Source organism: Mustela nigripes, chromosome 1 (genome assembly GCF_022355385.1).
Source record: "Mustela nigripes isolate SB6536 chromosome 1, MUSNIG.SB6536, whole genome shotgun sequence".
Classification (NCBI taxonomy): Eukaryota; Metazoa; Chordata; class Mammalia; order Carnivora; family Mustelidae; genus Mustela; species Mustela nigripes.
The window spans coordinates 27,980,802-27,998,806 of NC_081557.1; the positions used below are offsets into that span (position 1 = coordinate 27,980,802).

Sequence of the window (18,005 nt, forward strand, 5' to 3'; positions counted from 1 at the left end):
ATTACAGCTCAAGCAAAGCTTTTTTAAATGATCATTGTTTTACAAATAAGCTCTAATGTACATTTTTGTTCATTCTAGTTATTAGGAGAGCATGAACCTCTTCTGTTTAGAAGTAAATGGACAAAAATTAACTCATACAATTTTTCCTCCTGTATTTTATCTGAGAACAACAATATAATTGCCTTAATTAATTAACATGAAAGTCAGCGTCCCTATTAGACTTTTGTCTTTACTTGTGTATCTTCACTTGATCACAAAGGCCTTTGGATTTCTCAGTTTGATGTTCTGTTGGTTTCCTTCTCTCAACTATTTCTGTTACTGGCTTTATTCAGTATATTCACTTTACACCATACTTTATTTTTTCATACTTTCATTACTTTTTAAATGTTCTCATTTGGTAGTTTCTAGGTTTTTTAATTTCACAGAGTAGAAAAACAAATTAAAAAAAAAAGAAATGGGAATAAAACTGCCAACTATAATTTTGCCAATTAAGACCAGTAATATGAAAATTTACCTTAACAACTACCATCTACTTTCACTGTATAAAATTTAAGTTGCATTGATTAATTTGATTTAAAAAAAACCCTCTTCCATAAGATGCAGATGTCAATTATTTCAAAATATACCCAAAGTATGCAGAATACAAATATGGAAAAATGATTGTATTAGTCAGTGTACTCCAGAGGAAAAAAAAACAATAGGATATACACATACATATATAAGAAGGGATTTATTATGGGAATTGGTTCGTGCAATTATGGAGACTGAGATATGTCATGCTATGTCCTGTGCAAGCTGGAGAATCAGGAAACTGGGTGATATAATTCAATCCATATCTTAAGTATTGAGAACCAGGGGAGCTGATGATGAGCTGAGGCCAAAGACCTGAAAATTGAGGAAAAGTGGGGGGTATGCTGCTGGTTGAGTCCCCAAGTTGGAAGGCCAAAGTACCAACAGCTCTCAGAAGGTGCAGCCACAGAAGATGCATATCCCAACTCAAAGAGAGAAAGAATTCACCCTTCTTCCACCATTCTGTTCTATGTGGGTCCTCAAGGGATTAGAAAATTCCTATCCAATCCAATTAAATTACTTAGTCTACTGATTTCATGTGAATCTCTTATGCGAACACCCATCAAAAACATCTAGAAATAATGCTTTACCAGCTCTTCTGAGCATGTTGATGCATAAACTTAACCATCACAAATTTACCCCTTGTCAATTTGGCACCCATACACATCACTTTACACCATACTTAATCTCCAAATAAAGACAATAAGGAGGCCATAATTCTAATATAACTATCTTTCCTACAACAGAAAATGCACTAATCCCTTTTTCAGAAAACGGTAAATTTATTTTGCTTTTATTTTATGAAACTATGTTTGGATACCTCATTTGGACATTCAATTAAAGCAGCCCAAGCTGAGTCTGCAGCTTGTTAAAGTGAAGTTGAAGGTATTTTCACGTTGTTGTATTAAAATGGAAGCAACCACATTTCATGGCATTAAACACAAATGAGAATATTCTGAGTGATTTTAGACAAGCTGAATAACAGCAGTTTTCATAGATCCAAAGATGCTCCTGCTTTGGGGTGCCTGGGTGGTTCTGATGGTCTGCCTTCAGCTCAGGTCGTGAGATCTCCAGGTCCTAGGATGGAGCCCCATGTCGGGCTCCCAGCTCAGTGGGGAATCTGCTTATCCCTCTCCCTCTGCCTCTCCCTCTGCATGTGCTCTCTCTGTTGCTCTCTCTTTCTCTCAAATACATAAATAAAATCTAAAAAAAAAAAAAAAAAGATTTTCCTGCTTTCTTTCTGTAAGTTGAGATATCAGCAGAATTGGTCTTAACACTAGGGAATCCTGGAAAGGAACTAAGTTCTCCATGCTTAAAATTAATCATACTCTGGTTACTGTAGTTGGGGTGATGATGGTCCACTAGAGTTCTCATGCGGAGCTTAGCAGTGGATAAAATCACATAACAGCTTTCTGATCAATTCCACAGTCTTATATCAACACTGGTCTTGTATATGGTTACATAATAAATGGTTTTTCAATGGATCTCTCCTACACACTATCAAAAGTCATACACAGTTTTTCATATTACCATTATGAGTCTAATTTAGGCAGCTCCCTCTTTAAAATGTAAATATAAGAGAGTAGGAGTAGCAGAAAATCCATTACTAAACAATATACTGAAACGATTATATCTTATCTAAACCAAAGTTTTTCAAATTATGGCTCACAAACCATCCACCTCAGAATCACCTGGGTTGGGAAGAGGCTTACCAGGTCCATGTCAAAAAAGAAAAAAATAGAGGTTTCATTTAGTCCTATTCATTTATAATTTCTTGAAGAATTTTTCAGAATCCTAATTTTTAAAAGCTTCCACATGATTTTTACTATCATTTACATGTGAAATATATTGTCAGTAAAACTCAACCACATAGTAGAATCACCTGGAGTAATAGAAAACATAAATACAGCTAATGTCCAGATCCCACACGCCAAGATGTTGAGTTAATTTTTCCAGCATCAGTTGGGCATCGGTGTATTTTTTAAGAACTCTCCAGGTGATGCTATTTTGAGGACAGCTAAGAACTGTAGCTCTAAAATTTGAAAATTGATGTTCATACCAGTTCCTACTGCTTACATCTGGTGTCTTTCCCTCATCTCTTACTCTCACAGACTTGAAATGTAATTGAGTCCTTAACCTATGAATACTGAGCACTCTCTGCAAGACAAAGTGTAGCTTCTTAGAACTAGAAACTCAAAAGACTAAGATCTAGACAGAGGTCATGTTAGAGTGAGAGCATTCACCTTGGTGCAGGGGGAGGCAGATTTTTTAATGGACCCAGATTGGGACCTGCAACAAGGTAGCAGCTGCTTATGAGACTTATTGAAGGAGAAGGAATTATTAGGGACAAAAAACGACAATAAAAGTAGAAGGAGAGTCAAACAAGCAAACAACCAACAATTTATGATTTTCAGCAGACTTCACTCCTGATAAGAAAAGTATATCAGAACTTTGCTTTGGGAATCCTTTTGGCAAAACCCATAGAACTTTTCAGCTTTGTCTCCAGGCAGGGGAATATCTTGTTTGTTTGTTTGGTGAGCTTGGTGAAGTCCCAGCTCTTTTGCCCTTTTAGATGCTTCCAGCACCTCATTACAAGAACAGTTTGTTCAAGGCACATATGCTTGTGATCAGTACAGAGGCAGGAATAAGGCCACTGAATTACTCTTAATCTAAGAGCTCAAAGTGGGTACTTCTAAGGATAAGACTCAACATTACTTACACGGGTGTAGCTTCTAAAATTCTTTAATTTTCTTCCTTTTTTTTTTTTTTAAGTGATACACAATTAAGATACAACCCAGTTTTAAGCGTACAGTATAATGATTTGGTATATGTCTATGTTGCAAAATGACTTTTTGGTAGTTTTAAGAAAATATATCAAGAAATAAAAACATTCTCCTTCAAATTAACCCTATGATCTCATAAGTTAATTGGTTATAAACATTTGAAAACCTCAACTATAACCTTAACTCAGACCAAACTCTTTATCTTGGGAATCCAGGGTCTTTCATATTTAAGTCCCAAATTATCCTTTTAGGCATATATACCACTACTTCCTGCACTCTCTTCTCTAGTCATTTTATTGATGGTTTCTTGTCTCTGCACATTTACTCACACTGTCAGAGACCTATTTGCCTTTAGTAAAATGTTCCTTCCTACCAAAAGCCTTCCTGAGTTCTTCATCTGCAAGTATGTCACAGAGATTTTCATTTTTACTTCTCATTAATTTTATTATGTTCTAAATTGTTACATGTTCAAATATACAAAGATTTGAAGGCAAAATTGTTGAGAAATTCATATTTCTAAATTCTCTTTGGCGGCCAATAAAAAGAAAAAAGGACAGAATCCATTAACTTATGCGTCTGTTCTACCTTATTTTCTTTGCTGTAGCCGGAAGTCTTTGTTGGGCATGTGGTTACCCTCTTGGCTTTCTTACCTCTCTGACAACTCAATTTCAGAGCACTCCAAAGAGTCTGGTTACCTTTCCTAACAGAACACCTACTTCATGGACATCCCAAGAACACTTGTTTTTTCAAATTTTAAAGTATAATGTTTAGCTAGTAGATATCACATATAGAATATTCGATGGTGGCATGAACTAGAATTGTTAAAATTCGTATGCCCTTATTTTCCTGTTGATTGCTATGAAAATCATTTTAAGTTATTCTTACATTTTGAGAATTGCACTCAGTGTTGTTCGAATTTTCTTCCTTTGTTGTCTCAGCTTGAGAGCTCTCAGTCCTTCCAAGAATGGTTTGTTCAGGCTAGAGAAAAGAGAGAGCGAGAAACAGGTTCAACCAAGAGATCAATGTGACTTGTAAAATATGGTACAATGGCAACATCAGACTCAAGGACAATGAATACAATGGAATTTGTATATATACATACTCAAAAATTCATAATTTTGAAAGTGCATAAAATAAGTTCTGTTCTGTTTTGTATTAGTGAGGTCCAATGGCATTATTTTCCCACTGGAAATACTTCTTGCATAATAAGTCTTAAGTTCACTATTTCCACAAGGAGCTGGAATCCTGTCTTTTCTCATATTTTAAGTCCAAGTATATCTGAGAAATAAAAGTGTACACTTCATATTCTCAATCAGAAGGAGAAGACTTTATAACAGCTCACTGTAATATACACAGAGGATTATTTACTTCAATGCTAACTAACTAATGAAGCCTGGAAACCTTAAATATTATCCTAAGAGTCATCTCTTTAGGAACACTAAATCTTTTTTAAACATTTATCTATTCAAGAGATAGAGAGTATGAGTGGGGTGAGGGGCAGAGGGACAGGCAGACCCCCTGCTGAGCAGGGAGTCCTATGCTGGGATTGATCCCAGGACCCTGAGATCATGACCTGAGCTGAATTGAAGTCAGGTACTTAACTCAGAGTCACCCAAGTGTCCCTAAAAAAAAAATTTTTAAGGCAGTTTTTCAGGTGCTGGCCAGGGAAGAGTATGCATAATTAATATATGTAAATATCCCCATAGGCTGGCTAAGATTATCTACTGAAATGTGTGTTTCTTGGGCAAAGCTGATTTGAACATGCTGTTAGGCACATCAATCTGTGAGGTTACTATTGTAGGATAGACAAAAACTAAACTCTGTGAATGCTAATGTGCTTGGATCTGAAACCATGATCTCAGTGGATCATAGACGAGGAAGAAAAGGGGTTTCTAACCACTGGGGACCCAGGAAGACAAAGACAAGACTATGGTCTGATCAAAGTACCTAAACCGCTCAGATATTGTTTGTGCTACTTTTACACAACGCTGACCTAGTTTTCCATAGGCAGTTATATTCCTTTGCAGGGGAACAGTCTTACAAATAATACAGTCCTACAAATAATACTTTGATAAAAACAAAAAGCAAAGATATCTCATAAAACTAGTAGAATATTACATGTAAAAAAATCCATAAAGCTAGTAGCATCTTAGAGAAATAATAGAAAATCAAGCACTTTAGTTGACTAAAATAGTTCCTATATTAAGTTACTCAAATGCTAGGCTTTACATATAATAATTGATAAACAACTACATACAATTTTTTTTTTTGCTATATACGTAAAGGAGTTCAGCTTCATAGTATGAGTTCCAGAAGGCACTAAGTATTTCCCCCTCTCTTAGTCCCTTTTTCTCTCGCATTCTTCCTAGCTTAAGACCCCTGTCTTCTGATCTCCCCTCTCTACCTTCTGTAAGAGTAAGAAATTTAAACAGGAAAACAAAATGCCTTTGAACAAGCCAGTACTCTGTATTAGATATTGTTGTTGAATATAAAGAGTTGAGAAAGGTGTGGTTTTTGCCTTCCTAGAATTTATCCATTCTGATTTTTATTCACACCAGTAGCCCCAAGATAAAGCAGATTAATAAAAGAGGGCACAAACAAAACTGTATGTATTTGGAGAGAATGGAAGTTAAATCCATTTAGGATAATTATAAAGGGCTTGATGGAAAAGGCGAGCTTTAAAATGGGCCTGTGAGTGATTAAGACAAGAGTGAGTGAGAGCATCCTAGGTGAAGGGAAGAGTATAATCAAAGATAGGTAGAAAGAATATTCAGCTGGGTTGTTTTTTTTTTTTCCCTGTTGGTTTACAGGGTAGCAATAGAGTCAACATGAGAAAAAATGCTCAAGAAAAATGCTACAAAGTAGGAAGACAATTCCAAAATCAAGCATCAAAGTATGTGTTTAAATTTAGTAGCCAAATAAGAGTCCGCTGGATATTTTAACGCAGGCATACGACATGGCTAGAGCCTCTGTTAGGGTGATATAGCAGCACTATAAAGGCAAAAATGGAACAGAGGAAAATTAGGGGGTGGATATCAAGAAAGAAACAATAAACATTGATCAAGTAGATGGTAACAAAGGCTGAACTAAAGTATTAATTCTGGCAATCAAAAAGAGATTGCTCTTTGTTGCGAGCAAAGATTAGAACCTACAAAACTAAAAAATTCTATAGAAATAGAGAAACCTAGAGAAAAGGCAGGTTCACAGCAAAGAGGATTATTTGTGTATTGCTAATAGAGAATTTAAAGCCCTTGTGACTCTTAAATAGCTAGACACTACTCAATAGCCATGTTAAATATATTAACATGAATCAAAACAGCCATTTAATCCAGCTAAAATCTACTGGACTTCCTATAACCTACAAATTACAGATAGTTAGAAGAAATAGGTTAAAAAGTGCAGGGGTAATACATAAATGCTAGCAGTGAGGGAAAGTCTCTTCCAGCAATCAGAGAAAGAACCCCAACTGCAAAAAGACAGAAGAAATCCCATTAACAGGCTTGGAGTAATTTTAGTAGGTTTTGTTTCTGTTAAAACAGCCAAATCACTGAGCAAACAGCCCCAAAATCCCTCTGAAAATTTATTTAGTGTATAATAGCATTAAAGGAAACTGAAACACAAAAGTCATTCATCATTCTAGCAGTAATTATTTTGACTTCTCAATATTGTCTTTCAGTCTTTGCCCATATCCTCACGGATATTTATAGAGTCACAATTACAGTGCTCATGACATACTTTCTTCTGTTTTTATACACACATGAATGTTTTATCTACCTAGAGACAGACATAAGGCTATAAGCATCCTTTACATGTCTAAATAGTATTTCATAGAATGACCTTGCAAAAATGTGTATTTCAGTTAAAGACTTCAGTGGTTCTGAATTTCAGGTTATAATATGATGAAGACTATCAGTCTTCTTGGTACCAGTCTGCAGGATAGCTCATATCACACTCATCACTCGTTTAAGTATCTGACTCTTTATAAGCTGGGAACCCATGAAGGAAAGATATCGTGCCTTATTCATTTGGAGCCAGTACATATTTTGTACTCAGTAAGTTTTGTTTTTCCTTTCATCATTTATTTAAGATCTATTTCTTAGGACTAAAGGAAACTAATAATTAAGGACCAAAACTAAATCAAGAGGAATGGCTATATTTATGGTAAGAGAAATCTTTCCAAAACGTGGCAATCGGAATTCCTTCTAGCAGCATGAGTCAACACTAATTGTGCATCCACTCTGTAAAAGTCGTGTGTTTTGAACTGAGATCAAACACTAAAACTAAAACATAGTTCTTGATCTCAAAGAGCTATCATTTGCTCCTCATTAATCGTCATTGTATCTTCGACTTTCCTAATAGCTCCTGATTTCATTCTGGAGGGTTGCCTCTTTCATGGTATGGTGTTTCCAAAGTACTGTTTTATGTGTCAAATTCCTTGACCCCTCTGATATTGGCACATGACCCAAGTCAGATCATGATACCTCCATTCTTGGAATATTGATTACATTAAGAGGAGGCCATAAATGGTTAGGTACCATGGTTAATTCTGTTAGGGTGCCTTGTCCAAGTTGCTTCTATAATACAACCCTTCCTTATGGTTCATACGTGCAGTCTTCTGAAGCAGCCTTTGTTTCTGCCCATTTCCAAGTGTGTTATTTCTATCTTTTCCTTGGTACTAGGAGCTCCTGATGTTATATGAATAAAGTCCCTTCATTTAATCTGGTAAGGGTCAGTGTCGGTTGAATGTAATCAGAGACCTGGTTGATACAGGGAGTCAAATCAATAAAATAAAACTGATAGCAAAACATAAGGGCTGAGATAGAGGTTTACCATGGAAACTAACAGAAAGGAAACAGAACCCAGAATAAATAACAAAGGAGTATTATTCAAAGGAATAATAACAGATTCACCAGTGATGGAGATTACATTTTAGGGTAGATATTCAATATGTTCCTAAAAATGTAAATGTATAGCATATTAATACCTTTTAATGTTTGAGGGTTTTTTTTTTTTTTTCATAAAAGTACTGTACATTTGTGAAAATGCTCCCAGATTTTGGTGGTAAGGCTGAGACAGGGAATATGTTCAAAATAAAAGGTCTTCTCTATCTATCTATCTACCTACCTACCTACGTCTCTGTTTTTGTGGGCTTCTGCTCTTTGGACAGATGATAAGAAGAGTTTTATTAACTATTAAGTGCACAGAAAGCAGAGGGAGAAGAATGACAGTGTAACTTTTCTCTTCCATAAGTTTGCCAAGGCTACCCTTGTGCTCACATATTAATAAACTGAGGTGCCTGGTTTGCCAATGTCTCTATCAATACTGAAGTTATCTCCAATTTTCTTAAGGAAAAAAATTACATATATTACTTACAAAAACTGGAGGAGATGATACATTGCGTCACCAGTGTGAGCAACGAAGTATAAAAAGTTAAATCACTTTAAATACAAAAATTTAGTATTTAACTGAGGAACTGTTTACATTTAAATATAATACATGTTATCTTTAGCATAGGCTTTTGGCTTCAGTGAGATGCTCCTTGTAGAAAGAAGCCTTGTTGAATATGATGAATTAATACAGAATGGGAACTGACTTTGGAGAAAGATAATGTATTTTTGGAGTTAAAGAAATGAGGTCTCAGATTCTGGGTTAACAGTAAATAAATTGGGGATGGGAAATTTATGTAATTTCAGAGGGTCTCTGTTTACCGCTGCTTTGCTAAATTAGGTCAAGATCACCAAACTCGCAGTATGGTTTTATTCTTTTGGTTGTTGTCAGTTTTTTTTAACTTTACATTTTTAGAGCAATTTTAGGTTCACAACAAAAATGAGGGAGGGATGCAGTGATTTTTCATACAGCCCCAGTCCCACACATGCATAGCCTCCCCCATTATCAACATCCCACAGCCAGTTGATACAAATGTTATCAAGGATGACCCGGCATCAACACATCATAGTCATTTAGTGTCCATAGTTTTCACTCTTGGGTTTGGAATAATGTATAATAATATCTACCCATTATTGCATTATCAGAATATTTTTCATGGCTCAAAATCCTCTGTGTTCTACCTATTTGTCCTCACTTTCCTCAACCCTGGAAATCATGGTCCTTTTGATTTTTCCATAGTTTTTCCTTTTCTAGAAAGTCTTATAGTTGAAAGCATATAGTATGTAGCTATTTTAGACTGACTTCGTTCATTTAGTAATATGCATTTATGTCTCCTCCATGTGTTTTCATGGCTTAATAGCGCATGTCTTTTTAGTATTGCTTAATATTCCATTATCTGGATGTACCATAGTCCAAGACGAGATGACTTCAGTGGTGATTTCTACAAACACATAATGAATAATTAATACCAATCCTTCTCAAACTCTTTTTAAAAATGGAAGAAGAGTAAATAACTCCAAACTCATTTCACAGGATCAGCATCACCCGGATACCAAAGTCAGACAAGTGCACTGCAAGAAAACAAAGTTGCAGGATAAGATCCCTCATAAACACGAATGCAAAATATTAGCAAATTGGGGGCGCCTGGGTGGCTCCGTGGGTTAAATTAAAGCCTCTGCCTTCAGCTCAGGTCATGATCCCAGGGTCCTGGGATCAAGCGCCACACCAGGCTTGCTGCTCGGCAGGGAGCTTGCTTCCCCACTGGCCCCACCTGCCTGCCTCTCTACCTACTTGTGATTTCTGTCTGTCAAATAAACAAATAAAATCTTTCTAAAAAATTAGCAAATGAAATTAAAAAATACACTGAAAAGATCACATACCATAATGAAGTGGGATTTTTTCTAATGATGCAGGATAGTTCAATATCTGTAAATCAGTCAGTGTGCTATATCACATTAACCAATAAAGGATAAAATCATTTAAGTATCTCAGTATGCAGGAAAAGCATTTGTTAAAACTCAATATCCATTTACTTTCCAAAAACTCTCAACAAAATGGGTACAGAGGAAACAGACTGAAGTATAATAAAGACCATATACAACAAGCCCACAGGCAATATCATATTCAATGGTGAAAAGCTAAAAGCTTTTCCTCTAAAATGAGGAACAAGACAAGAATACCCACTCTTGCCATTTTTATTCAACACAGCATTGGAAGTTCTAGCCAGAGCAGGTAGGCAAAATAAATAAATAAACAAATAAACAAACAAACATATGGTATCCAAATGGAAAGAAAGACAGAAACTTGCCTTTGTTCACAGATGACATGATATTATACATATACAGAAAACCCTAAAGATCACTCCCCAAAACTGTCAGAACTAATAAGACATTTTGGATCATAAATGAATCCAGTTGCAGGATACAAAAACAATATATAAAAATAGGTGTTTCTAAATGCTAATTATCAGAAAGAAGAATTAAGGGGATGCCTGGATGGCTCAGTTAGTTAAGCATCTGCCTTCTGTTCAGGTCAGGATCCCTGGGTTCTCAAACCAAGCCCTGTGTTGGGCTCTCTGCTCAGCGGGGAGTTTGCTTTTCCCTCTCCCATTCCCCCTGCTTGTGCTCACAATCTCTCTCTCTTTCAATCCTGTCAAATAAATAAATAAAATCTTAAAAAAAGAAAATACAAGAAAGAGGAGTTAGGAAAATAATTTCAGTTACAGTAGCATTAAAGAGTATAAAATGCTTAGAAATAAACAAAGATTTGAAAGACCCGTACACTGAAAACTATAAGACATTAATGAAAAAAACTGCAGAAGGCACAAATAAGTGCATAAATATTCCATGCTCATGAAGTAGACTCAATATTATTAAAATGTCCATATGACCCAAAGAAATCTATAGATTTAATGCAATCCTTATCAAAATTCTAATGGCATTCTTCACAGGAATAGATTAAATAATCCTAAAGTTTATGTGGAACCACTAAAGACCCTGTATAGCCAACACAATCTTAACAAAGAACAAAGCTGAAGGCATCAGGCTCCCAGATTTCAAACTATATCATAAAACTATAGAAATAAAATAAAGTACAGTATTCGTACAAAATCAGAGACACATGGATCAATGGAACAGAATAGAGAGCTCAGAAATATACTTGCACATATATATTCAATTAATTTATGATACAGGGGGTGTCTGGGTGGCTCAGCGGTTTAAAGCCTCTGCCGTTGGCTCAGGTCATGATCCCGGGGTCCTGGGATCAAGCCTTGCATCGGGCTCTCTGCTCAGTGGGGAGCCTGCTTCCTCCTCTCTCTTTGTCTGTCTCTCTGCCTACTTGTGATCTCTGTCAAATAAATAAATAAAAGACATCTTTATAATTTATGATACAGATGCCAAGACTATACAATAGGGAAAGGACAGTCTCTTCAATAAATGGTGGAGGGGAAACTGGACATCAACATGCAAAACAATAAAACTGGACAGCTATTTTATACCATACAGAAAAAGGAACTCAAAATGGACTAAAATCCTGAATGTAAGACCTGAGACTATAGAATTCCTAGAAGAAAATGTAGTTAGTAAACTCCCTGACATTGGTCTTGAAGACGATATGACACCCAAAGTAAAGGCAACAAAAGCAAAAATAAGTGAGATCACATCAAACCAAAAAACTTCACGGGGGAAAGGGTACCATTACCAAAATGAATAGACAATGTACTGAATGGGAAAAAGTATTTTCAAATCATTTAAAGATGGCCAACAGGTACTTGAAAAGCTTGAAAAGATGCTCAACATCAGTAATCATCAAGGAAATGCAAACCAAAACCACAATGAGACATCACCTCACACTTGTTACAATGGATAGTATAAAAAAAATAAGAATAACAATTGTTGGTGACAATGTGGAGGAAAGGGCACCCCACCCCGGCACTGTTGGTAGGAAGGTAAATTGATGTGGTCATTATGGAAAAAAGTATGAAGTTTACTCAAAAAATTAAAAATAGAACTACTATATGATCCATCAATTTATTTCTCTGAAGAAAACAAAAACACTAACATGAAAAGATATATGCATCCCCATGTTCACTGCAGCATTATTTACAATAGCCAAGATATAGAAAAATAAGTAAGTGTCCAACTATAGATGAATGGATAAAGATGCAAATATAGTATTATTAGATATATATAATATTAATCAGCCATAAATAGAATGAAATTTTGCCTTTTGCAACAACAGGGCTGGACCTTGAGAATATTACGTTCAATAAAATAAGTCATACAAAAAAGACAAACAGTATGGTCTCACCAAAATCAAAAAACAAAAAATAAAATGAAGAAATAAGTTCATAGACAAAGAACAGATTGACAGTTGTCAAGGTAGGGACTAGGTGGTGGCCAAAACGGGTGAAGGGGGTTAAAAGGTTAAAGGGTATACATTTTCAGTTATAAAACAAATAAGTTTTGAGGATTTAATGTGCAGCATGGTGACTACAATTGATAATATTGCATTGCATACTTGGAAAGTTACTAAGAGAGTAGATCTTCAAAGTTCCCATCACGAAAAAAAAAAAAATTGTAACTATGTAGGAAGTGGATGTTAATTAGAAATTACTGCATTGATTCTTTTGCAATAAATACAAATATCAAATCATTATGCCATATAACCAAAACTAATATCATGTTATGTGTCAATTATATCTCAATAAGAACATTGAAAAGCCAAAAGGGAAATAGGTACATGTAGCAATGTGGATGGTGGCCTGCCACTGAAATTATATTTATTTTCTAATCACAAACTTTGATGTTTATAAATTTTTGAATTGCAGATTGATTAAATTACTGTTTTCTTTAAATAAATACAAAACAATAACAGAGCATCTACTTAGTACACTATCTGGTATACAATGGCGTCCCCACAGAAATATATGTTAGGTCCAATGGCAAAAGAGTAAATATTATCTTATATGGTAAAGGATGTGATGAAATAGGGACCTTGGGAAGAGGAAATTGCCTGGTGTCTTAGTCCAATTAGGTTGCCCTAACAAAATATCATATACTGGGTGCCTTAAACAACAGAGTATTTTCTCATAATTCCTGAGGCTGAAAATACCCAGATCGGATTTAGCAGGATTTGGTGTCTGGTGAAGGTTCTCTTCTTTACCTGGAGACTGCTGACTTCTAAGTGTGTTCTCACATGGCAGAGAGAGAGCAAGCCCTCTGGAGTCTCTTAAAATCCTACCAGATCAAGGCTCTAACCTTACGACGTTAAGTACTGAATTATTTTCTTAAAGGCATCTTTGCCAAATACAGTTAAAACTTCAACATGTGAATTTTAGGGGGACACAGTTCAGTCTATACCACCCTGGATTACATGGATGGGCCCTAAATATCCTCCTGAGTGTCTATCTAAGACAGAGGGAGATTTCATTTATATACACAGAAGAGAACACAATGTAAAGATGAGGTAGAGACAAGAAGGATACAGACAGAAGCCTAGGAATGTTCACATAACCACCAGAAATTTTAAGAGGCATGCATAGAACATATTTTCCCCTAAAACTCCCAGAGAAACAGTTGTCAGAGGTAGGGAGGTGTACTGTGAGATTTCAGACTTCAAGTCTCTAAACATGTGAGAAAATAAATCTCTGTTATTTTAAGCCATCACATTTTTTTGTGATGTTACAGTAACCACAGGAAACTAAACAACTACCTCTTCCAGTAATTTAGAAATGTGTTAGATACTCATTTTCTTAGCACTTGAATATGTTCCATAATTCTTCCCCAAGCAAAATAACTTTAAATAACTTCCTCAGAAGTGCATCCAAGATTCTCTTTTCTTTTTTTAAAAAGATTTTATTTACTTATTTGAGACTGAGCGAACAGAGCTTGAGCATGGGGAAGGGCAGAAGAAAAAGCAGACTCCCTACTGAGCAGGGAGCCTGATGTGGGGTTTGATCCCAGGAACCCTGGGATGATGACCTACCTGAGCTGAAGGCAGACACTTACTTCACTAAGCCACCCAGGTGCCCCTCTCGTCTTTTCTCTTCTTTTCCCAAAGCTCGAACCTTTCAAACAGCATGAGAACCTGTCTTAAACATAAAAACTATTAAAGAAACTGCTTTATAAGTGGATGAAATGAGCATCCTTGGCAGTATACTTGTCAAAGAAAGAATCCCAGAATCAATGGCTTATCTTAGTCATTTTCATGTTCTGTTGGAGAGAGTATATATATATATTATGTGTGTGGATTTTTTCTACATTGATTTTTATATACTGTGTGTGTGTATTTTTAATATATCACATGAGGAAACTGGAATAGGTGATGTGTGAAGTTCTTTCCTTAGTAGCAGAAAGATCCAGAAGAATAATCAGGGAATGTGAAAGTGAATGGCATGGAAAAATAGCTTTGATTCTTAGCTCACAAATCGTATTCTCACAGCAATGGTAAGTGCAACTATATATATATATATATATATATATATATATATGCAAACATATGTAAACATATACATCAAAGCATATGTATTTCAACTTGTAAGCACTTTAAATAAAATATTTAGCGTTCTTAAAACAGAATGATATAGATTTCATTTCTAACCAAGACTGAATAACAGTGATTACATTTACTCTCCTACCTGAACAAATGAAAAAAAAAAAATTGGAAAAAAAGTAAACAATGGTATTAAGAAAACTGACAACTGACAATGAAGGGATGGTGGTACCTTAAAGAGAGGACGTAAATGAGATGCATAGAGCCTGTATCATTGTCAACCAGAGACCAAGAGAAGGATACGGAGGAACTGAAACAATGAGAAGTGATGGGCACCAAAGACCACTATTAGTAGGGATGAATTCTGCCAAAGCCTACACATGCACTGGCCTATCCAGAGACCAAACCATGGTCTATATCTTCCTTATAATGAGGACCATAAACGTGAGTGAAATGACTGGAATTGTTTTGTTGACTTAATTTATTTCCCAGGGTCCTGACAGAAAAATGAAATAATGATTTTTTTTTTTTTTTTTTGAGAGAGCAAGCACACATGCATGCACGTGGACAGGGCAGGTGGGGGGAGCAGAGGGAGAAGGAGAGAGAGAATTTTAAGCAGGCTCCATCTTCAGCATGGAGCCCCATGTGCGGCTCCATCTCATGACCCTGGGGTCATGATCTGAGCAAAAATCAAGAGTGGGAGTCTTAACCAACTGAGCCACCCAGGTACCCCTAAATTGCAAACTTTTTAAAGGCAAAGAAAATGCCTCTTTTATCTCTGTAACTCTTCACAACTAGCATCAACATTGACCAAAGGAAGATGTTTGATGCTACTTAGAAGAACAGACACATCACAGAACTCTTTATACTGTATTTCACCTGAACTCTGTGAGGCTGGTGGTATTCACTCCATTTCTGAGGTAAAGAAACTGAGACTTTGAGATGTTCATGGAGCCACCAAAATCAAAATGCTTTTGGATTATACTGTTAATGATTAACCCAAGCTGTAATATTCTGATTTCTTTCTATTTCCAACTCCATCTTAACACCTCCTATTAGACATAGTCGTTGACAGGATTCAACTACTATATATGACTATATGTCTCTCCTCACCCTCAATTTACATAATAACTCTCCTCAAGCCTCTAGTTTCTGTATTATGTGCTACTGGTAAAAAGAGAGGGGGCTTCTACAGAGTACTCTTTCTCTGGAGTCCGGTTTGCTACAACGTACTTTAACTTCATTAAAGTCTCCTTCAAGATCAAGTAATTGCTTTAGGTCTTTTTTTCTTTTTAAATTGGGACATAAAAATTACAAACGATTTGAAGAATATAAACACTCATATGTATTTACTAAATTAAATTTACCAAATATATTATTTTTCTACACACTCAGTACTTTGATCTAGTAAAAATCTCTGAAAATTTTATAGATTGTTGACAAATGGAAGTGATAAGGAAAGGTGGTATGAATGCCATCGACCTATAATTTTCCAAGAATCATCCCTTTTTAAACTTTAGCTCACAAATATAAAATGAGACAAAGTGTGACCATGAAAAACTCTATGTGGTGATAGTTAAAGACAATGTTGGGGAGACTCAGAATGTTAGAAAAAGAAAAAAAAAAGGATGAAAGAAAAAAGCTTTCTCCTTGTTCTACCTCCTTTATCCTTATGGTAAAATAATATGCTATAATACAAATAAAATATATCACTAGCTAATATGTAATTTAATGTCCTTCTTGTTCTGGGCTCCTAATTCTACTAAAGTCCTCCTGTTTTACTTCAGCAGAAAATACAACCTGGTGATTCACAGACCTGTACCCCTGGGGATAAAAATATATGTTTATAAAAAATAAAAAATTAAAAAAAAATAAAAAAAAAATAAAAGAAGGGATGTTACTGCTTTTCAACCAAATTGTTTTCTAAGTAAACTGTATACCAATTCTTAAATTCTATAAAGTCATTTATTATAACATAAAAAAAAAAAAAAAAAAAAAAAGAAAATACACATCCTTTTCTTTGGTTACCTCTTATTTCTGAATAACAGCTTTAACTTGAAAGCCCAAAGCTTCCTGACATTCTGCTTCTCTCTAGTTCTTCAGTCTCAGATTGTTTACCAAAGTTAGATGATTGCTAAGAGGAAACACAGACCCTCTTGTGGGATTCTGTATAATAGAGTTATCTCTAAATAAGAGTCAACAAATCATTCCCTAAAAACAAACAGAGCTGACTGGATTCTTAACAAAAACAAATCCTGGAGTGCGCCCAAATCTCCTTTTGGTCTAATGTGAGCAGAAGTTGTCTGTGATAAATTCTATAAATACGTACTATTCCAATTATGAAAAATTATTTTGTTGGACAGGACCCCTTGTGGCAACCTCGGGGTGTTCTGTATCTTCTGAAGGAGTCACACATTACCCTCTCTGTGCTTTTGTTCGATTTGCTTTCTGTCCCAACGTGCTTTCTCCTCTGACTCTGTAATCTGAGTCTTACCAGTGCCAGTGGCCCCTGCTCGGTCACTACTTCCTTCTCAAATACCTCGTGAAGATGGCGGTGGGTATGGTAACATCACTGTGATTCCAAGGGAGTGAATATAGATGTAACAACTAATAACTTTTCCAGGAGAGGAGATATTAGAATAAAGTTATATGCCAATTTTATGATATATCTTCATGTCCAAGTGGTAAATTATGAGGAAGAAAAAAGGTGTATTAGAATCCCCATTTTTGCAGAGAAGAAAATTAAAACTCAGATAGTGGCTAAACCATTTGTCCAAAGTCATAATGTTCCTAAGTTTGGTGCAATATTAGGGTATTAGTTTTCTACTGCTTCTATGACAAATTACAACACACTGAGTGGAAAAAAGCAAGGCTAGCATCTCAAAATTCTATTGGTCAGATATTTGACATGGTCTCAGTGAATTAAAATCAAGGTTTCCTGTAAGCCCTCAGCATGCTTGGGTCTGCGGTGCTCTTGTGCATGCTTGAAAGAACATTTTGAAATGGTCTGAGGCCTTTCCCTGTTCCACTCAGAGCAAGGTTACAGAAATTTCAAACAGTTGATTGCTTTCTTCCATATCTGGTGTGCTGGGTATCGTCAAGATCCGTATTCTCTGATGTGGTAACCACTTACCACATATGGTTAGATTAAGTTAAATAAATTATAAAAAATAAAATAAATAAAAATCAAGGTTTCAACAGGACTATGTTAATTTCTCAAGAATCTGCAGAAGAATATAGTCCTCTTTCACTAGCTGGGGGAGCCCACTC

The 18,005-nt window shown here is 35.6% G+C and overlaps 1 protein-coding gene and 1 non-coding gene across 2 annotated transcripts in view; one reads left to right on the forward strand and one right to left on the reverse strand.

Annotated features, from left to right (window-relative positions):
• LUZP2 (leucine zipper protein 2) overlaps window positions 1-18,005 on the reverse strand; it is a 472,878-nt gene that overhangs the window by 20,073 nt on the left and 434,800 nt on the right. Inside the window, exon 10 of the mRNA XM_059406926.1 lies at window positions 4,239-4,331. Coding sequence (XP_059262909.1) covers window positions 4,239-4,331 — 93 coding nt within the window. The remainder of the gene's footprint in view (window positions 1-4,238; window positions 4,332-18,005) is intronic.
• LOC132009532 (small nucleolar RNA SNORA9) lies at window positions 17,674-17,796 on the forward strand. The gene has a single exon (XR_009401997.1). It is a non-coding gene; the product is annotated as a small nucleolar RNA SNORA9 (small nucleolar RNA).